Consider the following 27,007-nt stretch of genomic DNA (forward strand, 5'->3'; position numbering starts at 1 on the left):
AAACAAACAAACAAACAAACAAACGCGGCTTGCCCGGAGCTCATGTTTTACTCGAAGCAGGGCTGGAGGTCACCCCAACTCATGAACTGTGAGATCATGACCTGAGCCAAAGTCAGATGCTTCACGACTGAGCCTCCCAGGCATCTGGGACCAACTATTTTTAAAAATGTCGCGTTTTGTATTTGTATTACTAATGTATAGTTTTTCTTTCTACTATAGTAGTTCTATTGCTTTTTGCTTTGTTTGCATAATTTATGAATTTCTTACTAGTCATTTTCTGTATAGTCTGTTTTCTGTGTAGGGATCTGACTTAAAGAAATAAAAGTTATTTTTCAAAAAACAATATGATGGAAATCTGTGAGGAACTTTTCAGTATTTTAAAAGTCTCTTCAGGACAAATAAACTTATCAGTTAAATTTTGATATTTCATATACAAAGAATACCAAAGAAAATTACAGTTGCCAAAAAAAGAGAGAAAGTTATATGAGCTTGCAGGAATATCTACTTTCTTAATTATGAGTTCCTTGTATGACATTTTAATTCTATGATATCTATTGGATGAAAAAAATTTTATATGAGTTTTATTTAAAGTTTTAATATTCATTGCATATAAAACATTTTCTTAGCTTTAAAAGTAGGCTTCATGTTTTACATTAAAAGTTTTGTTTTGATAAATAGGTGGAAGAAATCAGAGGGGACCACTTTTTAAACAGTTCTTTGAGAAATGCTTAGAAAACATCAAAATCCTATAAAAGGAAACAATTTAACTTTCAGAACTCTTTAACATTTGTTGAGATATTACTAGCTGTTCTTTGAGTTAAAATCAAAATATTGAAATCTTTTGGCTATCCCTGTATTTCTACATACATATTTCTGTATCAAGAGATCTTAGAAAAACTGTTAAATCTACTTACCATTTTTTAAATAATGGGGTTAATTAGTCAAGGAAAAGAAACATTTGTGGGATTTCTTACATTAAACTTCTGTCAAATGACAAAAAAATGGAAAAAGACTAATGTGGAGAATTTTTATTTTAAAACAATAATTAAAAGGCAATTATTATTACATTAATTATTATTTAAGTGACATATTTGGGAGCTTTAACTGATAATGTGGTAGTAGTTTTCTAAACAGAACGTTACAGATCAAAGTCTAGATGCATTTATTCTGATAGTTTTGAAGTGACTTTTGTTTTTCCCTTTTTCTTCCCTTCCTTCTTTCTCTCTCAGCTTTGAAAATGAAATTAAGGGGGGGGGGAGTAACTTGTCTAAAAATGTTGTCATTGTAATTTAGGAGTCTGATGGAAATTAATACAAAGAACAGATATTTACAATTTATCGTTGTGATTGTTTAAAAAAGCAGAGAAGTATTCTGTTCATTTATACTATTAGCTCTAGTATAATAAGGCACATTGTGTACTAGTGTTACAATAAAAGTACTATCTCTAGGAATGAAATTGTAGAATCTTTTGAGCTTCATTAGTTCTTTAAAAGCTGTTTTTAGCTTTTAAATGTTTTACCGAAAAATTAAATCAAATCAGCACAAAGACTGTTATAACTAAAACTTGCAGACCAACCACACAAAATATGTCTTTTCAAAAAGCTACACAAAAAGTTGACCCCATTAAATTTACTAATCGTATATTACTGTGTTCATGGTTAGTAAAAGAGAATTCAGCAGTTAATGTTTTTTTTTTACTTAAAAAAATGCATGTGTAATAATGGCATTGGTATTGGTGATTTGTAGTTGATTTGTAGTTTTATACATATCTGTGAATTGAGAAGACTGAAATATTTTTTAATTTAGCAACTAAGTTTATTACTATAGCACAGTATTTTTCTCCATGTTCTCTTAGAGGGTCTACTACTTCCAGATAAAATGAAAAGTTTAGGAACTTTTTAAGTTGTTTCTTATACTGGTGGCAAAATGTTGTAGTCAATCCAGCATAAACTTTCCTGTGTTATTTTCACTATTACCCAGATAAAAGTTCAGGGATTATTACTTTGAACTTTAAGAATAAGACTTGTATTCAAAGTAAATCACCATCCTCTTACATAATTAGATCTGCTTACTCCTATATACAGCATAAACTTCACTGGGATTCAAATACTTGAATTCACTAGAATTAAAAAAAAAAAATGGAGGAAGTGTATCTGTTTTGTTCTAGTTCCTAGAACAATGCCTCAAAGTAGGCATGCAAGATCTGTTTCTTCAGTGAATAGGAAGTAAACCCAAATGTTACATGCTGACCTGGAAATACAGAGTTAGTACTTTAAAGATATTTCTTTAATAAAAACAAGTGGTACGTTCATTAGAGTATTAAAAGTCAAGTTAGAATAACAAGGCTTTCTGAAAGTGACCAACAGTTACATTTGATAGAATCTGCAGTTTTTATTCCCAGGCCATTAATATTTGTAGTTTTTCTCATTTAACATCATTTTAGTAATTACACATTCAAATATAAAGAGTTTTCACAGATTACTTTTTGCTAAAACATGTATTTCACAAGTTCTGTGTGTATAATTCTTTAGACTTGGATCCAAATCTTGGCCCAGTAGATTATTGTATGTGGGACCTTTGACGAAATTACTTAATAAGGAAGGTGAAGTGAAACGATGCATATACAAATTCTGATTCAGAATTGTTTGCATAATTTGTATGAAATTAGTTGGTCAGAATAAAAAGCTTTTTAAAAAAATACTTATTTTGAGAGAGAGAGGGAGAGTGTGAGTGGGGGAGGGGCAGAGAGAGAGGGAGAGAGAAAGAATCACAAGCAGGCTCCGTGCTGTCAAAGGCAGCACCTGACACGGGCTCGAAATCACAAACTGTGAGATCATGAAATCAAGAGTTGGATGCTTAACTGACTGAGCCACCCAGGTGCCCCTAAAAAGTATTTTTTTAATAACAACAACAAAAAAATTGAGATAAGTTTATCAGTTGTCTCTTTTAGGCACATCAATTTATTTCTGGTTTTAGTTTTGTTTGAATAATATTAAGAAAGTCCTGATTCACTTAGGTAATAAGTTACAAATGATAATGGTGTAATCTGGAGGCTTGATGTTAGAGTAGTGGGAAATTTTTATCTCAGTACTTTTATTATGTAAATATGAAGGACAAAGAATATGTATTATCATAGCTGGGAGTGTTATATTTATCTTATTATATTGTGGATTATTGTCTGATAAGAGCTATACCAAGCAGATGTGCTTGAGATGAGCCTAGCACTTAATTGTATATGTGATCATAGTAGTATATTTCTTTGTACCTCTTTATTATCAGTATTTGTAGATCTACCTCATTTTAAAAATAGCATTCATGATATGGATCTAACAATTTATTTAATTAAACTATATCCCCCCCCTTTTTTAAAATATGGATGGTTTTATTGGTTGATTTTTTTTTAAATTAATTATTTGAGAGAAAGTGCAAGTTGGGAAGGGGCAGAGAGAGGGAAAGAGAGAATCCCAAGCAGTCTCCATGCTGTCAGTGCAAAGCCCTGCGACGTGCGGCTCAATCTCATAAACCATGAGATCATGACTTGAACCAAAACCAGGAGTTAGATGCTTAATTGACTGAGCCACCTAGTCGCCCCACCGTATACCCTTTTGATAATGCTTCTAGTCTTTTACTATTATAACTACTGGAACAAACATTTTTGTATATAGATCTTTGTGTACTTAAACAAGAATTTAGTAGAATGAAGTTTAGAAATAAAATTGTTAGGTAAGATACATAAATACTTAAAATATTTGAGAGGCACATATATTCAGCCCATAGCATTTGCTATTTGCCTTTTTTCTGTGAATTGCCTATTGTGTTCTATATTCTGTGATTTGTCTACTTATTACTAATTTGAAGGAGTTCTTTATAGATTAAGGCTAGTCACCCTTTATTTAGTATATATAAAACATTTTGGAAGTTTTAGTACACTAGGAATTTAACTTTTTAAAATGACTTGTTCTAGTAATAGGATTCTGAAATGGTAATGTTACTTTTGTGGAAATATGTAGTTATTTATTAATTATGTCAGGCCTTTTGTTCAGCATTTGTTAAATTCTGGTCCAGATAGACTTAGGTAATAATTATTGCTAAAATGCTTTGGAGGACTCTGCCTGCTTGCTAGTGTGTTGAAATGTCTCAGAAGTCCTACAGTAAAGAAACTGATTTGATTTTGGTTAACACAAGTGTTTCACAAGTATAACACAAGTGGTAACACGAGTATTTTTTTGGGGGGGGTCCATATTACTGATCAAAAATAGGAACTAATATTCAGCGAGTGCCAGGTATGTATGTATCCAATTTAATCCTCACAATATCCTTGAGGTAGTAGTACTATGATTATCTTCAGTCCCTGCATGAGAAAACACATCCTGTAGAAATCTAGGCAGGCCTCGTTTGTGCAGTTCTGGTATGCATGAATTTGAGTTACCACAGTTTGGTTAAATGACACCTTTTACCCAACAGCATGGTTCAGATTTCAGTTATGGTAGATGAACTGTGAGCCCTTGTATGAAGTACAAACTTAGCTTCTGTCTCTTCAGTTTACGAATCACTGCATAAATAACAGATGACTGTCATAATCAGTGACTATTCATGTCACTTTTAGATGCTGCCAGTAATTGATCGCTGTGTATTTATCAGTTTATGCACATAAAGCAGAGTATATAGCTGTATTGCTTCCTTGGGTTCGAGTTATAAACCTTCATGATATTTTATGAAAGATAGAAGTGTAGTAGGGAAATGAGAAGTCATACTGCTAGAAATGAAATCCAAATCCTTTGTAAATAAAGTTAGAGAAGAAATTGCTGACTGGGAATGTTGACACTACTGCCATTTGAGAGACTCTAGATGTGCACTGCAAGTACTTTAGTGAAGGTGAACTCATTGATAACGTGAGAGTACTGGTTGTGATGAAAAGAACGAAGCTGTCCCAAAGAAGGTAAGACTGACAAAATACTTCCTGTTGAAATTCTTGGAGACATTTCATAACATTGAAAATAGAAAGGATAAAATGTTGGAAGCTGACCTGGACTTAGAAAGGAAGATGACAGTTGGCCAAGTTATAAAAAAGATGCTAGCTCTGAGAAGTTAGCCGACTGCAAAGTTATAGGGAATGGTTCCTAAGACTGGCCTCACTTGTGACACTGACTGCAAGTTCTGGGGTTCCCTTAAGCACTCTCGGGTTCAGAAATTTACTGGAAAGATGCACAATACTCACTGAAAACTGTTACACTGAAGAATTATGATTTATTATTATTAACATCAACCAAGGGAAAAAATGCATAGGGAAAAGTCCAGAAGAGGTACCAAACATGGAGTGTCTCTTTCCATGGGAGTCAGGATGCATTGCTCTTCTGGTCCCAGTGTGTAACAATATGCACAGAGTATTGCCAGCCAGGGGAGTTCACCTAAGCCTCAGTGTTCAGAGGTTATATTGGGGCTGCATTATGTAGATTTGATTACCCAAGTTATTAATCTTAGTCTACAGTATGTAGTTCTTCTGAGTATGACCCGAAGTCCCTACCCAGGTTCAGGAGCTGTACGAATCCCCAAAATGTAACAAATGTAATAAATTTTCCATATGAAAAAACGCTACAACTTTTTTCCTTCCAAATGCAACACAGAAAATTTACAAATGAAGACATTATTTCAAATATTGTATCCCATGGAAATGGCATGTTTGACTTCTAGTTGATTTGAATATGTGAGAATTGTGTGTACACTCATCTCTCTTCACTGTTAAAATTGGTAAATCTATGTAATATTGCTTAATATTTCAGGCTTCTGTTCCATTTCAGGTGTATGCAGCAATTATATCATAGTTCAGATTATATTAGATATTTGTTTATAATTTGATCACTATTGCTGTCTTGGATGAGTTTTTCAAGGTTGTAATTTTTTCCTCAATGATGACATTTTTCTGGTTATGAAAATAACTAATATTTAATATCAAATATCTGGAAAATACAGAAAAGAGTAAAGTCTAAAAATCACCTACAGTCTTACTCTACAAGTTTTAAGTTACTTTACAGACAAGGTACAGTCCACCTAGGTATAGTAGGTAGACTGTACTTAGGCTCTTTGTAGCAGACGTTTGTTTGAGTACTTGTAATTACATAATTATTTGTAGTATCTGTTTAATTATTTTTTCCTAGACTCAAGTTCTATGAAGTCAGGAGCGTGTCTTGTTCACTACTTCGTCCTATTTGTTGACCGATAGATAAGCTAGGTTTCCTCATGTCATAACAAATTAGAAAGCTAGCATTCTTCTCTGTGCTATTGTCATCCATCAACTGTCATTCCAGAAATGAACCAAATAAAGAAGTGTCAGTTACTGTCAGATAAAACAGATGACCATCAGTTTACTGAAACCTTTTGGGTTTAGGGGACAAAATCCAGATGAGTTTCTTCAATAGATTATAAACTCAGTTTCATTACATTTTTTATTTAAAGATTTTTTTTTTATGTTTATTTACTTTTGAGAGAGCATGTGTGAGCAGGAGAGGAGCAAAGAGGGAGGGGGAGAGAGAGAATCCCAAGTGGTCTCCCTGCAGTCAGCATAGAGCCAGACATGGGGCTCAATCCCATGAACCAGGAGATCATGACCTGTGCTGAAATTAAGAGTTGAACGCTTAACTGACTGATCTACCCAGGCGCCCCAATGATGCATTTTTTTAAACTTTATTTTGAATTAATTACAGGTTTATAGGAAGTTACAAAGGTAATACAGAGAGAGCCTATGTGTCTTACCCCAAGCCATCTCTAATCCCTCGCAACCACTGTTACGCTTTCATTTTTATACTTTTGTCATTTTCAGAATGTTATATAAATGGAATCACACAGTATGAGGCCTTTAGAGATTAACTTTTTTCACTCAACCTAATTAATATTTTTCCAAGTTGTTGCATGTATCAGTTGTTCATATGTTGGTATTGCTGAGTTAGACTTCCATGGTATGGATATACTGGTTTGTTTAACCCTTGAGGGATATTTTAGTAGTTTCCAATTTTTGGCTTTTTACGGAAAGGTGCGATATACAATTGTGTACAATTTCGTGTTTTTATTTGCACAAAAGTTTTCCCTCTTTTGGGATAGATATCAGCAGTGGTATAGGGTCATATAGGTATACGTTTAGTTTTTTTCAGAAACTGCCAAACAGATCACTAAAGTAGCTGTACCATTTTAACGTTGCCCCCCCAGCAACGTATAAGAGGTCTGCTTCTTTTTTCTTTTTTTCATTTTTATTTTTTATTTTTGAGAGAGAGGGAGCATATGTGTATGCACAAGTGAGGAAGGGGCAGAAGGAGAGGGAGGGAGAGAATCCCAAGCAGGCTCCACACCCAGCACAGAGCCTGGCACTGGGCTCAATCCCAGGACCCTAGGATCATGACTTGAACTGAAACCAAGAGTCGGATGCTAACTAACTGAGCCACCTAAGTGCCCTGAGAGATCTCCTTTCTCCGAATTCTTGTCAACATTTGGTATTGTCAACATATTTTTTTTTTTAATCTTAGCTGTTCTAAAAATGTGAAGTGATATCTCATTGTGGTCTTAATTTGCATTTCCCTAACGGCTGCTGATACTGAACATCTTTTTTGTGTGCTTATTTGCCATCTGTATGTCCTCTTCAGTGAAGTCTCTTCATGTCTTTTGCCTATGTTCTAGTTGGATTGTTTGGTTTTTTACTGCTGAATTTTGAGAAGTCTTTATATATTCTCCTAGGATTAATTTTTAAATTTTCTCCCAATATTTTTTTTACATAAAATTCAAACATGCAGGACACTTGAAGGATTGTATCTGTATAGTTGCCACCTGCATTCTACAGTTAGTATTTTACTAAATTTGTTTATTGTCTGTCCATCTACTAATCCATCAATTGTGTCTTATTTTTCAAAATGCATTTCACAGTAATCTGCAGATATCAGTATACTTTACTCGTGAACACTTTAGTCTGCATATCATTAGGACTTAACATTGTAAAATTTTATTTATTTTTAAAATAGTCTTTTTAAGGTAACATGTATGTGCAGTGAAATGCATAGATCTTAACTGTATCATTTGATGAGTTTTGATGTATTTATAACACGAATTCCTTATGATTCTTTTTATAGCTAACACCTTAAGTACCCTATGAGATGCAATCTTACTCCAATTTAAACATTAAAAAAAATTTTTTTTAATGTTTGTTTATTTTTGAGACAGAGAGAGACAGAGCATGAATGGGGGAGGGTCAGAGAGAGAGGGAGACACAGAATCTGAAACAGGCTTCAGGCTCTGAGCTGTCAGCACAGAGCCCGACGCGGGGCTCGAACTCACAGACTGTGAGATGATGACCTGAGCCGAAGTTGGACGCCCAACTGACTGAACCACCCAGGCGCCCCCCAATTTAAGCATTTTATATGAACCATAATCCAGCTTCTTTTATGGTCGAAGTGGATGATTGGTTATTCTTTCTCTTAGAACTCTATCTCATCATGTGGTCCTAAGACTACATGGATTGGAATCACCTGGGGTAGTTGTTAAAAAAAAAGATTTGTGTGCCCTATCCCATGCCTGCTAAACCAGAATCTCTAGGAATAAATTTTAGAGATTAAATTTTAACAGATATTCTAAGTCATGCTTATTTATTCCCTCAGAATTTTTCTGGGCAGAATAATCTCATATGTGCCAAATGGTTTGTAATTTTCCAACTTTCATGCTAAGTGACACAAAACTGTATGTTCTAATGTAGCGCATCTCCATGGCTTTCTACTTGGGCTTGTTAGAGTTCCTTTCAGTCGATTATGATAGATGCTTAGCACTGACTTTGTTTTTGAATTAATTTTATTTATAGTAAAGTCAAAACTATGTATGAGGTCCAACTCTTAAGAAATTGCCTAATGTTTTATTTTTCTGGATTTATTAAGCAACAATACATCCCTTTTCTAACTTTCAATCACCAGAAAGCTAAATGCATACTCTCATTCCCAGACTAGTTTGTAGAGATGCCTATGATTTACAATTATGCTCTTGAGAATCCAGGGTTTCTTGACTCAACACTGTTGACATTTTGAGCTGCATAATTTGTGTGGAGGCCTATCCTATGCCTTGTTGCGATATTTAGCGGTAGATCTGTCCTGTCTCCACTAGGTGGCAGGAGCACCACCACTCATAGCAGTTGTGACCACCTAAAATGTCTCCTGGGGGACAAAATCACGCATGGTCGAAAATCACAGCTTTAAGAAATGGTTAATATGAGGATCTGCATATAAGGATGGTCTGTGTTACTAAGGAAACAGCAACAAAAGTTATTCATACTAGTATGTTTTAATACTTTCATGACAATTTCTAAAAATTTCATGTTACAGAAAAGTTTATATCTCTTAGTGAACTTTTTTTACTAGCTGATATCTATCATGCTTCTGTTTTTTTTCATTGGCTGCTAGGAAACTCAGCTAAGTTTGTATTAGTTACAGTGACTTTACTAAGTTTGGAGGATTTTATTAGTTACTTGGCTGTTCTTTTGTCTTTGATATTATATCTAAATGCCTTATGAACTATTGAAAACTTGATGAGGACAGATGTACATTGTAGGTATGTAAAAAATTCCGTTCATTTTAAATGGCTATTTAATAGATAGTGGGTTAGCTAATTGACTTTGCTAGAATACTGGAATTTTTTTCTTGTAAATAAACTGTTAGTAATACCTTCAAATGAGAGCTACAAATGGTTTAGTTTGATATTGAAAAGTTAAGAACAGTAGTAAAATGTGGTGAAATATGAATAGGAAAATATGCTTGGAGGGCATTACTTAAGCAATTTCATAGTCTAATTCTTATTATAGCATATAGATAGAGGTGGGGTAAAGAAACTTCTTGCATTTTAGGATTTTTATATTACAGTATATCAGTACATATGATACACTATTACTGTATTATTAGTATAGTAACATCTATAAACTATAGTGTGTGTGTATATATAGATATAGTATATTATGGATAATGTTACCTAGAACTGTTATCCTGGGATATATTACATGGGAGAAGTATGATTTGACTTTGGAGAGGAGATATACATAGTGGCTTTAAAGTTGTCATCATTTACTAGCTGTGCAACTCTAGGTAAGATTCTAAATGCTTGTAAACCTTAAATTAAATTTTCTTACCTGTAAAGTGAAGTTGATGATAGTATTACCTGTTTCATAGAGTTTGGGAAAATAAATAGTATACATAAAGCTCTTAGCTTAGTACCTGGCCTCTACTAAGTTCTCATTAACTGTTAGCTGACATTTAACCTTTATTTAAAATCGTTCATAGGTTAATTATATGATTTATAGAGTTTTAGTGTATTGGTTTCCATTTGAAGATGTGAATATATGTGTGTGTATACAGAATTTTTAAAAAAATTACATAATCTTAAATTTTTCACAGATTAATGAAAACCTAATGTTATTTTTATAGTTGACTCTAAAAAAATTTTTGACCAGTAACTTAAGATAAAACTAAGTATTAATCATCTCATTGGAACAAAGAATTCCAATGACATAAAATGTGGTGATTTGGGAATATTTTACATATGTTTAAGATATAGCACATTATTTCCATAGAATATATGTTACATATGAAACTCAGAATGGAAAGAAATAATGTGATGAACATTTGTTATATGTTCTCTTAAAACACTTTTACAAAACATATGGTAGATAATTAAGACATTAAGATCTTTGTGTATGTAATATCACACTTTGTTGCGCATCTTAGCGTCAAAATGATTTATTTAAAAGATGAAGAACAACTTTTAAGCCATATAGTAATGTGTGATGTCATTGTTTGTAGAAAATGGTTATAATGGACTCATTTTGTAATCTTCCTTCTGTAGTACAGATTTTTACAAGTAATTTTGGTGTAAACTTTTGAGATTCAACTCTCATTTCCATTACTGTCTCAAAGGATGATAGACATTTGCCAATGTAGCATATTTCATTATCACATGGAAAATAATACTATTCTTAAACAATCAAAGTTGAAGTCCTAATTTTTTTTTTTAATGGGTAAGGCTTCAAGGAAAAAGATGAAAAACAACATGTTTTAGCAATGCTATCCTCCTCCATTCTCTGTGGTTTTAGGTTTGATCCTGACTGATGTGGAGGATCCTCGGAGGGAGGGAAGTGACAAAGAATAAGACGGTCGTGGTAATTGAGCTCTTTGGGATTGGAACTGCTGACAGTCCCAAAAGATAAAGCACAAGTGCCATGGTCTTTTCTATTTGGGGCTTAAGCTGGATTACTTTTCTCCTTTAGAGCAAAGCTTAGAATTTTTTTGTTATTATATCCTTTTGGATTTCCCCCCAGCTATGATGTTTCTGCTTTCTTCCTCCTCTATTTGAAGTTCTGGTTCCAATGCATACTATATGCATTAGTTTTATAGTTGCCTTCTGTGAGACAGGAAGCCTTTATTTTTTTTTTTCTTCCTTTTTTTTTTTTTTTATTTATTTTAAAAAAAAAATTTTTTTTTTCAACGTTTATTTATTTTTGGGACACAGAGAGACAGAGCATGAACGGGGGAGGGGCAGAGAGAGAGGGAGACATAGAATCGGAAACAGGCTCCAGGCTCTGAGCCATCAGCCCAGAGCCCGGCGCGGGGCTCGAACTCACGGACCGCGAGATCGTGACCTGGCTGAAGTCTAACCGACTGCGCCACCCAGGCGCCCCAGGAAGCCTTTAATCAGTGTTGGAGAAGAGAGTCAAAGCAAAACCTTCATTTACTGAAAATGAGTTACAGAAATGCCTAATCATACTGCCTATTAGATTATACCTGATAGTGTTCAATACTTTATTATATACAAAATATATTTTAAAAATTACAACTTCAGTTAAACTAGTTTCAAGCTTGTGTTTTGTCTGGTTCCCAGTTGGTTATCTTGATCTGTGGATTCCTTAGCTAAAAACTAGAAATCTAATTAGGATCCTTACCTCTGTTAGTTGTTGGTGGTTTACATGAAATAAATATGAAAGTATGTCTGGCAGTGTTAAGTGCATTTAGTGTTAAGTTCTCTTCCCTTCCATTCTCCACCGAGCCTTCTTATCCCTACTATAAAGAGTTTATTTCCTTGTTGAAAGAAAAGTCCTAGCGTAACCTTTGAAAGACTTATATTTATGATAAAATTAGAGGGAAAGAGGAATTTGAAACGAAGTAGAAGAACAAAAGATGGCAAATAGGAGAAAAAGAGCTCTGATAAATTACTTTAGATAATACAGGTCTTCAAAGTGGAAGAGAGTTAAATTCTTTTTGCTAATGTTGTTGCTGCTTTTGTAGGCTAGTAATATGTTTAAAGAGGTAATTGTGTTTTGTTTTTAACTTTTATTTAAATAAACGATGAACTTTTGGCTGTTCTGCGTAATTTCTACTGTACAAGTTTTCTCAGGCCTCTAATCCTTTACTTTTGTCCTTAAATTGTCCGTGAGTCAGTAAAGGAGTACGTAGCTGTTTAAGCAGTAAACTGGGGGATGACTCATATGTACTTCTGAGACAGTAATGGTTATGATGGTAGAATGATGAGTTCTCCATACCATCACTTGACCCAGTGAACCTCTAAGGAGCTGTTTACATTGTTAGGTGGCAACACAGAACTTTATGGCCATTGTTGATTATTTCATGTGATATATTTTTAGTGTTGCCAATGTGATACTATAGCAGTGGTAGTGTGGCTACCTGGATATTGCCTGCTTTGGAGGCTGTAGTTCTTTTTTTTGTTGTTTTGATTTTTTTTCATGTTTATTTATTTTTGAGAGAGAGGGTGAGAGAGCACGAGTAGGGGAGGGGCAGAGAGAGAGGGAGTTACCTCCTAATCCAAAGCAGGCTCCAGGCTCTCAGCTGTCAGCACAGAGCCCAACGTGGGGCTCACGCTCCCTATCCATGAGATCATGATTTGAACCGAAGTTGGATGCTTAACCTACTGAGCCACCCAGGTGCCCCTGGGCACTCTAATTCTGATACCTGACTCTATGGCTTATTACAATTTTCTGCCTAGGTATTTTTGATTGTGTGTGTGTTAGTACTTACTAAGAAGCACTACAACCCTTTGATTTCAGGAAGACCTTTTTCATTTATAAATCTTACAGAGGGAAAAGGGAAAGAAGACCCTTTAAAAAATTAATCCTAAAATTAAAGTTTATGAAATCCGCCAAAATAAATGTATTTATAAATGTGTCGTTTCCCTATCTACCATTATATAATGAAATGAGTGGGAATTGAAAAGGGGGGAAAAAGGGATGTCCAGAGATTAGGTTTCTTTCCTAATCTGGTTTGACCCCTGCTTTGCTGTGTGATTTTGTGAAGTTTGTTGCGGTATATTTTCTTATATAGCTTAAAGATTTGGGGCGCCTGGGTGGCTCAGTCGGTTGAGTGTCTGACTTCGGCTCAGGTCATGATCTCACAGTTCGTGGGTTCGGGCCCCACATCAGGCTCTGTGCTGACGGCTTAGAGCCTGGAGCCTGCTTCAAATTCTGTGTCTCCCTCTCTCTTTGCTCCTCCCCCGCTAATGCTCTGTCTCTCTCTCCTTCAAAAGTAAATAAAAACATTGAAAAAAAAAATAAAAAAAAAAAAAGATTCTGTTTTTCCCAGGAGAATTGTGTAGATAAATATTATGTAGCATATCTTGAAAAATGCATATATTCAGGATGTTTACATATTATATTCACTTTGTTTTTTATTTTTATTTTTATTTTTTATTTTTCAACGTTTTTATTTATTTATGGGACAGACAGAGACAGAGCATGAACGGGGGAGGGGCAGAGAGAGAGGGAGACACAGAATCGGAAACAGGCTCCAGGCTCCGAGCCACCAGCCCAGAGCCTGACGCGGGGCTCGAACTCACGGACCGTGAGATCGTGACCTGGCTGAAGTCGGACGCTTAACCGACTGCGCCACCCAGGCGCCCCTCACTTTGTTTTTTAAAGAAATTACTAGAACACTCCTTCAGTGGATTTCAGATGAACTACCATGTATTAGTTGTTTTCCCTCGTTTGCAGATTATTTTTGGCATGTGAACTTCAACTGAAAGATTTATTTTTATTGAAGTCAGTTTTCATTATAATACCTTACATATTTTGGGGGTTATATGATAAAATACTTTTGTATTTCTCTTAAGGTATTAAAGTTATATGTAAAAAAAATTGTGTGCATAATATTTTGTCTCTTTTCAGCTCCAATGATGCATCAGCAGCCTCCTTCTCAACAATACAATATGCCACAGGGAGGTGGGCAGCATTATCAAGGCCAGCAGCCTCCTATGGGAATGATGGGTCAAGTTAACCAAGGCAATCATATGATGGGTCAGAGACAGATTCCTCCTTATAGACCACCTCAACAGGGTAAGATTACATTTGGGAAATTTCCTGCTTAATATAAATAAAAGTGTAGTTGAAAGGCTTTACATTTTAATTAACATTTCATATAGGCAAATTCAGGGCTTTGTGTTTCTTGATTTTTAGTATTATTATTATTATTATTATTATTACATTTTTTTTTCTAAAAGGTAGTGGATATAGTCGGTACAAAGGTTCATGGAGTGGATAGGAACTTCCTGCTACACAGCTTCCTTTTTATTTTTTTCTGGGAAGAGGTTATATCATAAAATTTTATATCAAAAGCTCACTAATGTATAGCAGAAAATACAATTTTAATTTTGAGAAGTTACTTAATATGTGGTCAGAAACAAACCCTAGTGTATTCCAAACTGCTCTAACATCAAAAAGAAAATTAATTTTCTACTAGTTTGAACCTTTTTTAAAGAAGTTAGTGTTTGTTTTTTTAAGTTGGTATTGTTAGCTCCTGTATGTATGGTCGTAATAATTTTTGTGAAACGTGGTGTTGCTGTGTGTTTTTGGATGTGTGTGTATAAAAATAGTTCAAAGTATCTCAATTGCCAGAGCATCTACAGGTGAGAAATAATCTCTTACAATATCAGATTAGAAAAGAAAGCCTTTGATGACATAGAAAACAAATTATTTATGTCTTGACTGGTTGTGGTTTTTCAGGCCCACCACAGCAGTACTCAGGCCAGGAAGACTATTATGGGGACCAATACAGTCATGGTGGACAAGGTCCTCCAGAAGGCATGAACCAGCAATATTACCCTGATGGTAAACTCTCCTAATGTTAACTTTCCCATTTTCTATTCCCTCCCCAATATTAATGCAGATAGCTGTTCAAAGCATTTTAATGAGGATGAAGAAACTAACAATATGTTTCTTCTAAATTTAGAAACACTTTAATAATCTAAAGCACCAGTGATTGCATTAGTGTATAATCTCTATCAAAGTGTATTTTGTTTAAATAGTCCATATTAGTACCATCAGGAATGACATTCTGTCATTGGAATCCTTTCTTATATAAAAGAAGATTGAACCAAAGCAAATGTTACTGATTTCACTTTTTTTAATAGCAGCTTTATTGAGATAATTCACACACTGCAAAGTTCACCCATTGGTTTACTTTTATGCATTGTATAAATACATAGAAGATAATAGTTCTTGAGTCTGTTTTCAAGTTTTATCATTTTAGTTAACGTTAAATACTTCTCAAAGAACTGTGGTTTATATACATTAGCATTTACATTTGAAAATTTTGGAGGCTAAATTATACCCATAATATAACTGCGTATAGAGTTAGTAGAATAGGAAAAGCATTTGGAAACCAGATTTTAATTTTAATTATTTAGCTTAATGGTATTTTTTTTTAGTGGGAAGGGGCTTGTGAAAAAGTGGTCACTGAAGATGTGTTGCATTTAGTAATGATCCAAGCAGAAGTAGGCTTTCTCACTGTGCAGGGCTTTCCATTTTTCTGTATGTTTGAAATTTTATGATACAGTGTTGAGGAAAAAATAATCCAAACATACAAAACTGTGGTAAATTGGAGGTAGCTGTTCACGTTACAGTATGATTTGTCTTGTTATGAAAGGATTTGTCAAAATCTTCATTTATCCAGGAAGCTCCCCTGGTATATTTAAGTAAACTATTTAACAGAGAAACTTGGAGAAACTAAAAATTAAAAGCTAAAGTGTTGGGACTGGCGATTTGAAGCTAATGTAAACTAGTAAGAAGATAGAATGTGGTGTATTTAAAAAATCATTTAGCTGCCAGTTTTGGGTTCATATGTAAAGCATAAAGGTACATCAGTATAAGGATGCTGGTTTTTACTGCAGAGGCAGAGCAAACACCTGTAGAATTTTGCATATGATATATGTTTGCCAGTGATAGGATGTGTACGGATATTTCTTATAAGAAAATGACATATTTTTTTAAGTCTCAGGTTTTCTTGCCCTGAATATTCAGAATGTTGGATTTTTTTTGTTGTTTCACATGTAGACATTATATTAAGATTTTTTTCAGTGAAAAACTTCAGAAGGTTTATATACTGTGGATATTTTAAAGAAGTGAAATCTAGTTTGTTAAATTTATTTATTAGGAAGTCTGAAAGTAAACAATTGTTTTAATTTGTAAAATGCGTTTTATATAACTGAGTTGAATTTGACACTATTATTTTGGTCCTGTGTATTTCCTGAAATGTGAAATGTATGTTGTTATAAATATGACCTTTCTATTCAGAATAGATAGACATATTATTTTTGTATATATCAGAACTTTAAGGTTACTGTAAATTATTTATTACATCAGGGAATTAAAAAATCTAAATGGTATCATTTTTGCATAGGTGTGTATTAATATCTTTTTCTCACATTTATGTAGAGTATTCCATTCATAACAACAGTTTTCTGAAACAGCATTGGATATTTTCTTACCAGATATTTATGCCAGTAAATATATAGATTAGGAGTTGGCAAACTTCTTTCTGTAAAGAGGCAGAGAGTAAGTATTTTAGTCTTTGTGGGCCATATGGTCTTAGTCTCAACTACTGAACCCTTGTTGTAGCATGAAAATAGCTGTAGGAAATGTGAATGGGCATGCCTGTGTTCCAGTAAAACTTTATTTACAGAAACAAGCCACTGGCCATATTTATACTGCAGGCCATAGTTTGCCAACCCTTAATGTAGATATTTCTGAGGTAGTTTGGGAATGTTGGAATCCTAGAACACTGAGTATAACATTTATTCATAACTGTATTCCTTCTTAATTAGGCATTCTTTGAAAATTTAGTTTAGATTTTAGCTAACTGAAGTGTTATTTCCTCTATTTTCTTAGTACTACTTAGTTAAAAGAACTAGACTATTGATTTTCATTAAAGTCCAGTCATAAAATTTATCGAGCCTTAATACTAAAGGGGTACTCTAGCACTTAACACAGTATTAATTTTATGTAGGTATATGTTTATGATACTCTAGAAATACTTTTTAAAGACTTCTAGAATGGCAGCGTTAAGCAATAATGTTCTTATATCTGAAAATAACTTTATGAGATACATTATGCAAGTAAATAGAATGTGAAGAATTTGTTTCAGTTTCTTTCAGGGGAAAAAAACTTATGGAGCTTTTTTATATTTTGCATTGTTTTAGCATATGCTGTGGAATTGGCGACCAGCAGAACAGGTGTTTGACAAAATATGATAATTGCTTCCTTTGTTCATTCTAATTTAATTCAAGTTATTTACATGTGAAAGGCCTAAATGCTTTCATTCTCTCTTTTTTTAAAAAAATTGAAGATAAAGTTTTTCTCCCCCCCCCCCCTTGATGAGGATGATCAGTTAAGACTAAGTGTAATGTTTCTAAAACTACTGTTTTTGCTTTTAAAAAATTTGCACGTTATCTCAATATGGAAACAATCACATTGGTAAATATTTGGCTAATGCAATTGAAATTATTTTTTATGTATTTCCATTTCTTTTTCTTTTTTTCAATTTTATCTGAAAGTTTAAATATATTTAGGGTTTTCACTCAGTGGCCATTAACGTTTCTTCCTGTCTCTTGTCGAATTGATGTAGGTCATAATGATTACGGTTATCAGCAACCGTCGTATCCTGAACAAGGCTACGATAGGCCTTATGAGGATTCCTCACAACATTACTACGAAGGAGGTATCTATATACCTTCACACACATACACATATATATCCCCTTCTACAGGAATGAAAATTCTTGCATAAGACAACTTCTACCCATGCAGAGCTCTTGTAGAATACTAGTTGCTGGCTGTCTTGAAAGTTACAGGGAGCCCAGAACAATTAAAATAATTTCCTTACAAATATTTAAAATGTGTGACCATGACTTGCCATTTCTAACAACAATAAAAAGACTAAAACACTTAAAAATAATTTTTTCCTCAGTGGAAATTTTCTATTTGAACATAAATCCATCAATCCAATTTTTTTTTCTTGTGTGTGTTTACATATGTATAATTTTACATATAAGTATAGTGCCTTTAGGAAACAGCTTGCTGATCTTGTGTAGCTAGTGTGTGCTCTTGTAGCTGTCTTTAATTTTGTCTTTTTTATTTTATTTAGCATAGTCATGATCTTATGACTGTGATGTTCCAGTAAATGTAATGCTCGTATGGCAGAGACGCTGAAAATGCTGCAGTTCAACCTTGCAAAATTGGCTTTAACTGCAGTTTGTTTGGCCGAAATCCTTCTGTTTGGTTTGAGTTTTTTCTTTGTTTTGTTAACTTTCAAAAATCAATATGGCATTTCATTTTGTTCTTGTGTTGTTGGCTATGCATCTTAGAGTAAAAAAGTTAATTAAGCAAACTTCTCAGTTTTTTTTCTTTTTCTCTTCTCCAATTATCCTGTAGGAAATTCACAATATGGCCAACAACAAGATGCTTACCAAGGACCACCTCCCCAACAGGGATATCCACCCCAGCAACAGCAGTACCCAGGGCAGCAGGGCTATCCAGGACAGCAGCAGGGCTATGGTAATAGTTTTTTGCAGTTTTGTTTTGAAATATTGAAGGACATATTTAATGTTTATTTCTCTAAGAATTCTTCTTTTCAAAAATACGATTTTAGCTCAGTCTATTACTGACTGAGTAATTGAAAATGTTTTTTCTCCAGTAAACTGGTAATCCATTTAAAAAGAAACATAAGCTAGAGGGGGTTCATTGACCAAAGGTAAGGTATGTAATCATTTAAAATGAGTTCTTAAACCTCGTTGGCATTCATGCCCAGCCAGTAGCTTTGTGTGTGCTTGGAAAACCGATGAATTGGGTGATTATTGACCATATCTACGTAATTCACTTAGCAAACTTATTTCTAAAACTAATGACTGTTACTATGAAAAATAACATTGACTTTTGGAGTACAAATGAGATTTACTTGGAATGCATAAAGAAAATGTTTTGTCATTCTTTGGTTAAATAGCAATATACGCATCCATAGAGGTGTATTTATTGCTGTTATGTATCTTACAGAGTTTGGGGAAGTATAGCTGTATTTTCTTATTATAAACTCACTATAAGAGTTATAGTAGCTGGATATCTAGCTTTAAATAACTTTATTAGACAGGGAGTGGGAATGATAAAGACCTGATCTCTCATTCATAAATTTTAGGCCACTGTCACTACTCTCTATATATGAAAATATGGTTCTAATGCTAGAGAAGTAACTGCTTATTAATCTGACATCATCTCTTGCTAACGTAGTCTCTTTTTTTACATCAGTAATATTTTATTATTTTTATTCATTAGTTTAAGCTCTGAGATTACTCTGGGCACCTCTGTCTACTCGTTATAGCAAGTCTCAGAACCAAAATCAGATTGAAATTCTCTTGTGTCTTCCACTTATGCATTGAAATTTGGTCAGGTGTTAGGAGCCAGGCATTTCCCCCCAAACTGATAAGTTCTAGTTCTTTAATTTGAGATATGACTTTAGAAATACTCCATGGATGGGGGCGCCTGGGTGGCTCAGTTGGTTAAGCGTCCGACTTCGGGTCAGGTCATGATCCCACAGTTCGTGGGTTCGAGCCCTACATCGGACTCTGTGCTGACAGCTCAGAGCCTGGAGTCTGCTTTGGATTCTGTGTCTCTCTCTCTCTCTGCCTCTCTCTCGCTTGTGCTCTCTTTCTCTCAAAAATAAACATTAAACAAATTTTTTTGGAAATATTCCATGGATTTCTTGTTTGTTTTTGTTATTTGTTTTGTCTTTTTAAGTGAGCTCCAGCATGGCTTAAACTCACGACTCTGGGATCAAGACCTAAGCCGAGATTAAGAGTTGGACACTTAACCAACTGAGCCACCCAAGCATCCCGGGATTTCTTGTTTTTACAAAGGAATTCTTGCTCTTCTCAAATGGCATTTTAATTTCCTGACCATTGAATATTTGTATTTTGAATAAGTATTCTGGTTTTACTGTGTTTACGTGAAAACAAATATGATGTGGTTAAATCAGGTAAATTCATTTATTTAAGATAAATATTATTTTCAGTGGGAAGAGGGAGTAAATGAAATGTATTTTTGGTTAGAGTAGTTAACTGCTGTTTTGTTCGACCTTGGAATCCCAAAGGAGAAGTTCCCATTTTGCTTATTTGTAGGCTTCTGTTGTCATACTTTCTTCTAATAGAAGAGTTAGACTTTTAATAATTGAGTGTATAATAATTAAATAAATAATAGACCGATGGAATTTATTTAAGCTTGAACATTTATTCTCTTTGACACTTTCCTCTGCCATCAGTGTTTTTTTTATGGCAGATTTTGAATGGCTATGATAGAAAACATTTAAGTGTCAAAGCTTTTCGGCTTATGCTTTATAAAGCATTCTTTACAATAGGCAGTAGTAGAATTTATGAAACAGACATATTTGTTTGGCAAGCCAAATTAGTCCCTTGCCATCTCTGGAATTGGAAATCATTCATTTTTATGGGTTAAGTATTAAAGGTGATTGGTACACAGAGTGTAACTTTTGAATCAAGTTTTTTCACATGCAACCTGTGGCTTTTCAAGTCTTTGGTTTTGGTTTGAAAATATTGTGGTAGTAAACTTATTAATGCAGAGCATAAAGCATTCTTTTGGTGATTGCAAATATCAATCTAGAATTTCATGGAAAATTATTCTTTATGATTCTCTGGTGATTGCAAGTGTAAATCTAGAGTCATACAGCTGTAAATATCATTGATTCTCAAACTTTATTTAGAAATTATTTCAGTATTTTAATTTGAATCTGCTTCTTGCTTTTTCTTGTATTTACTTTTTACTTTTATTTTTAAAGTTTATTTATTTTGAGAGAGCGAGAGAGAAGGAGAGAGCCTGAAGCTGGGCCCGTGAGGGACTCAGACTCATGAACCATAAGATCATGACCTGAGCTGAAACCAAGAGTTGACACTTAACTGACTGAACCACCCAGGGCCCTTGTTGCTTTTTCTTTTACCTGTTGCTTACAGTGGTTAGCTTTCTAGTAGTGGTATAGATGAATTTTCTTGATACCATGGAATTAACCTGCTTAACAACTCCTGAGTCGCTTTTACGTATTTGGAAAAAAATTCATGACTAACACATAGCTCACTGGTTACACCGAATCAAAACATTTTGTACATGGCACTATCCTTATAATATTTTCATTCTTACAACCTTTGGAATTTATTTCAAAAAGCATTTGAGAAGATCAAGATACCAACTATCTTTTTTGTTTAGATATAAAAATGTGATAACACCTGGTTCTAAACCCTTTCAAGAATTCTGTTTTTATCTGGGCTTTTGTTTATGTTAATTATTTTGCAGGTCCTTCACAGGGTGGTCCAGGTCCTCAGTATCCTAACTACCCACAAGGACAAGGTCAGCAGTATGGGGGTTATAGACCAACGCAGCCTGGACCACCACAGCCGCCACAGCAGAGGCCTTATGGATATGACCAGGTAAATTATTTGGTCAACTGTGTGATTGCCCCATTATTTGCTCACCCTTGATAAGGTTGTTTTTCACTTGAAGGCTTGTTTTTCCCTCCTCCTGTTCATAGTATATGAGTTAACAAAAAAATTTACTTTTAAGTCTTTTTCATAGAATGCTAGCACAGCTGACCATAGTTACTGTCACATGTAAAACATGTCTTATCTCTGAGACCCAACATCCATTCATATTCATATTCTCTTTCTCTTTCTCTCTCTCTGGTCTTTACCGGGTCATTCCAGACATCATTCCCTCTTCTAAAGCCCCTGATTTCTCTCATCTCCCTCACATTTATTGCTGAAGACTGTGCATTGACACATAGAGACATGGAATCCATCTGTGTCAACTCTCTTAGTAGCTCTTGTCTTCGTTTCAGCATATCCATTACCTTCTGCCACATTGGTGGTGTCCTGTCTCTTTAAATCCATAGTTACTTCTGCCTCTGTTGCCTCCTTTCATATCCCTTATTTCAAGTATTAAAAATGTTTATCTCGGGGTGCCTGGGTGGCTCAGTCGGTTGAGCGTCTGACTTCGGCTCAGGTCATGATCTCATGGCTCGTGAGTTCGAGACCCACGTCGGGCTCTGTGCTTACAGCTCAGAGCCTGGAGCCTGTTTCGGATTCTGTCTCTCTCTCACTCTCTTTCTCTCAAAAATAAATAAACGTTAAAAAAAAAAAAAATTTTTTTTTTTTAACGTTTATCCCCTGTTATCTTTCCTTCTGCTTTCACATATGTAGAGATGTAGCTCATTTTAAGATGACTGTATCCTCTTGAACCTAGTATTTATTTAAGTTCCTTCTTTTCACCAGTAAACTTTTCAGACTTAACTAATCTGTGCCACAGTCATTGTTTTCTGAATCTTGCTGTTATGCATACTCTAAATTATAATGAAAATGATGTATTATGTTGGCAGTTTCCTTAGATTGATTTCAGATTTGTCTAATGACCTTCTAGTGAGGACAATCTGGTCTGCTCACTACTTAAGCTACCTAAAACAGCTTATTTTTTTTTGTAAGTTATGGTTCCAGGGCCAGTGTTGGTGATCTGGTTTGAGGAACAACACAGTGCAGTACTAATCAGAACTTGAGGTATTAGCAATTTTTTTATCAGTGCTCTCTCAAGCCTACAATGCCTTGTACTGACATGTCCTATTTAAGTGATAAAAGAGATAAAAGAGACTTAAAAGGGTAAGGACAAATGAGTCATATATTTAAAAATACACTATTACTCAATCAAAGGGTTAGGCAGAAATTTTATTTAGATTTTAAAAGTAAAAAAAGTCTTGGCTAATGAGTGCTTAAGGGCAAGATTCCTGAGCGCAAGATTTAGGCTCATTCTAGTCCACAAGTTAACTTTTTAATTTTTATCTATTTATAATTAATTAATTGATTGATTGATATTTTGAAGTAGGCTCCACACCTGATGTGGGGCTTGAACTCACGACCCTAAGATCAAAGAGTCCCATGCTCCACTGACTGAGCCACCCAAGCACCCCCACAAGTTAACTTTTTAAAAAATGAGCTTCTGATCATTTATTCTTTCAGTCAACAAATGTTTATTAATTATCTTCATGTGTTGGGCACTATTTTAGTTCCTATGCTCCCTACAGCTGGTGGAACAGCTAGCTATTTTGGTCTCTCTAACTTCACTTTTGAATGTTTATTGTTTATTTTGAGAGAGAGAGTGCCTGTGCACGAGCAGGTGAGGCACAGGGAGAGGGAGAGAGACGATCCCAAGCAGGCTCCACCCTCAGTGTGGAGCCCCATGCGGGGCTCAGTCCTACGACCGTGAGATCATGACCTGAGCCAAAAATAAGAGTTGGACCCTCAACCAACTGAGCCACCCAGGTGCCCCTCTTGCCTTCACTTTTGACACATTTGACACATGTTCCTATTTTCATTCCTGAATGGTCTTCTTTGCTTCTAATTACTGTGCTTCTTTACTTCTCTTAGATTTCTAGTGATTCCTTCTTTATTGTTTCATTTTCTTGTCTCACTTGTTTCTTGTCTTTCTTTTAAGTAAAAATGTTTGGGTCAGTGTTTTTCTTGGTCTCTCTACTCACCCTGTCTTATATTTTCAGTATCCTTAGCCCACCCTCTGCAAACCAACTTCAGCTCCATTTTTTCAACTTGTACAGAACATCTCTATTTGGATGTCTTGCCATTTCCATCAACTTCAGCATGTTGTGGACTAAACTAACCGTTTTCTCTCTAAATGACGTATTTCTAAATCCCCTAAACTTAACATCAGTCATTAAGTAAATGTTTCTTGAGCAACATTTATATGCCAAGTATCTACGATTGGGGTACATTGGGAAATAAAGATAGACATAAACTCTACCTTTATGAGCTTAAATCTAGATAAATCTAGATGAAATCCAGAAGAATAAACAGATGGTATAATATAGTATGAGAAGTCCTTGAAGTCAAGACTTTTGTGGAAGGGGGATACTAATCTAGATCACAGAAAAAATGTTCTTTGGGAAGTATTATAATAGTGTGAGGGCCCAAGGATGAGTAGGTATTAGACAAGTAGACATAGAAGAGGGAAGTGCATTCTAGTCAGAAAGAGGTGCATTCACAAAGGACTACTAGTGTTAAGGGGTGTGGTTGAGTAAAGTAGAAGCATGGGGAGGGAGAGGCAAGATTGGAGAGAGAAGTTAGGTTTAGATCGGGAAGACTCTCACAAGCCATGTTACGGGACTTGGACTGTATCCTGACATCATTTGAAGCCTTTATAAGACATTTTAAATGATGTAATATATTAGCTGTGCGTGGCACTTGGTGAACATGATATGTGAAAGATTATGTGTTGTGATATATAACATATATGATAGATACGTGATACACTACCTCTTTCATTATAATTATTCCACTCCATAAAGTTCCTAAGAATTTGGGATGGTACTATAGAAAAAGACCCATGACGTTTGGCTAGATGCCAGCCACATCTCCTTCCCCACTAGAAAAGGCTATGAAGAGAGGACCATTTTAGCTACTTCAGTGTTAGTAGTCTGCCCATATTTATCAGAGATTTTACCTTATCTGTATCCCCCAATCCAAACACTTGTTGGTCTTTTCATTTTAGGGAAAGTAGTTCACCTCTTCAAGATAATGAAGGGAACAGAAAACTAATACAGATTCTTAAATCCAATAGTAATATAATTATAGTGGTGGTTTAGGCAGATGACTCTTCTAGCAGTGTGCACAGTGAATTCAAAGGGGGGAAATTGAGAGATAAGCCTTGCTAGGGGCTGTTGTTTCTCCATCATTTCTTCCCATATCACTAAACAGCAGCTTGATTCTTTCAGTTCCTCAGGCCAAGAACCTGGAGTCATCTTGGCTCCCCTCTTTTTTGCAAATCAAGCATCTTGTCAACCAGCAAATTTCATCACCTCTCCCTTCAAAATATATCCAGTATCTGCCATTTTTACAACCTTCTGCTCTTACCCAAGTCAGAGTTACAACTGTCATTCACCTGAACTGGTCTTCTGCTTTTGTCCTAGCTCTGCTATAGGATATGCTCCACATAGGACCCAGAATGATCTTTTAAAAACATTAGATTATGCCACCCCACTGTGCAAAGCCCTGTGGTGACTTCAGTCTTACTTAAAGTAAAAGCAAGACCTTAGAATAACCTACAAAGTCCTACATGACTTGTGCCTCCACTACCTGTCCCACCACTTCATCTCTGTATTTTTAGAATTTTTAAAATATTTATTTATTTATTTTTGAGAGAGAGAGAGAAAGAGCGAGCACACAAGAGGGAGAGGGGCAGAGAGAGAGAGAGGGAGGCACAGAATCTGAAGCAGGCTCCAGGCTCTGAGCTGTCAGCACAGAAACTGATGTGGGGCTCAAGCTCAGTGAGCTTTGAGATCATGATCTGAGCCAAAGTTGGACGCTTAATCGACTGAGCCACTCAGGCACCCCTCACTTCATCCCTGTATTTATAGCTGCCCTCATTCACTCTGCTGCAGTCACTTTACTGTTCCTTAAACACATCAAGCATATTTCTACCTCAGAACCTTTGTATTTGCTGCACCCTTTATTGCCAGAACTCTTCCCCGAGACGTATAGTTGGCTTCCTCCCTTTCTTCAAATCTCTGCTCTGTTCTGTCACCGTATCATATCAAGGAGTCCTTCTACCTATGTAAAATAGTAACATCTTGCATTGCCTCACTTTATAGTAGCCCCCCTTTACCCACAGAGGATATGTTCTAAGACTCTTAAAAACCACAGATAGTACTGAACCCTGTATATACTATGTTTTACCTATGTAAATGCACCTATGGTAAAGTATAATTTTAAATTAGGCACAGGAAGAGATTAACAGTAAAGAATAGAAAAATAATTGTAACAATATACTGTAATAAAAGTTATACAAATATGGTCTTTCTCTCTCAAAATATCTTATTGTACTGTACTCACCCTTGTGATGATGTGAGCTGATAAAATGCCTACACGATAAGGTGAAGTGAGGTGATGATGTATGCATGTGACATGGTGTTGGGCTGCTATTGACCTGACAATATGTCAGGAGGATCATCTGCTACTGAACCGCAGTTGACCACAGTTTTTGTAGAAAGCAAAACTGTGGGTAAGGGGGGACTACTGTATTTTCCTACCCTTCTGTATTTAAACAACTTTTTTGAAGTATTATTGACATTCCATAAACTGCATATATTAAAAGTACACAGTTTGATACTTTTCAATGAGTCAGTCTTTTCAATTTTACCTATTCTGGTGTATGTCTGGTGATAGTTTATTGTGCTTTTCATTTTCATGTCCTAAAGGACAAGTGATAATGACTTATCTTCTCATGTGCTTATTTTTCCATCTATGTATCTTCTCTGAAATGTCTGTTCAAATCTTTTGCTTATTAAAAAAAAATTCAGTCCCTTATTTTCTTATTGAATATTGAGAGGTCTCTATATATTGTACATACAAATCCTTTATCAGATATGTAATTTGCAAATATTTTTCTCCAGTCTGTTGCTTCTCTTTTCATTGTTTCAACATTGTTTTTTGAAGACAGGAACTTTAACATTTTTATGAAGTCGAATTTATCAACTTTGTCTTTTACGGATCATGCTTTTGGTTTTATGTGTGGGAAATCTTCACTTAACCCAGAGTCACAAATATTTTCTCTTAATGCTTTCTTCTAGAAGCCTTATATTTTTTAAAAATTTAATTTAATTTTATAC

The 27,007-nt window shown here is 34.9% G+C and overlaps 1 protein-coding gene across 5 annotated transcripts in view; it reads left to right on the forward strand.

Moving 5' to 3' along the window:
* The window catches only part of SS18 (SS18 subunit of BAF chromatin remodeling complex), a 90,058-nt gene that overhangs the window by 46,480 nt on the left and 16,571 nt on the right, over positions 1-27,007 (forward strand). For 3 of the 5 annotated variants that reach the window (XM_040479187.1, XM_040479191.1, XM_040479188.1), the window contains exons 6-10: positions 14,183-14,350; positions 15,017-15,121; positions 17,916-18,008; positions 18,721-18,843; positions 21,640-21,773. In XM_040479187.1, coding sequence (XP_040335121.1) covers positions 14,183-14,350; positions 15,017-15,121; positions 17,916-18,008; positions 18,721-18,843; positions 21,640-21,773 — 623 coding nt within the window. The remainder of the gene's footprint in view (positions 1-14,182; positions 14,351-15,016; positions 15,122-17,915; positions 18,009-18,720; positions 18,844-21,639; positions 21,774-27,007) is intronic. The other 2 variants (XM_040479192.1, XM_040479189.1) reach the window with 2 other exon arrangements.

Source organism: Herpailurus yagouaroundi, unplaced genomic scaffold (genome assembly GCF_014898765.1).
Source record: "Herpailurus yagouaroundi ecotype Mexico unplaced genomic scaffold, PumYag 142, whole genome shotgun sequence".
Classification (NCBI taxonomy): domain Eukaryota; kingdom Metazoa; phylum Chordata; class Mammalia; order Carnivora; family Felidae; genus Herpailurus; species Herpailurus yagouaroundi.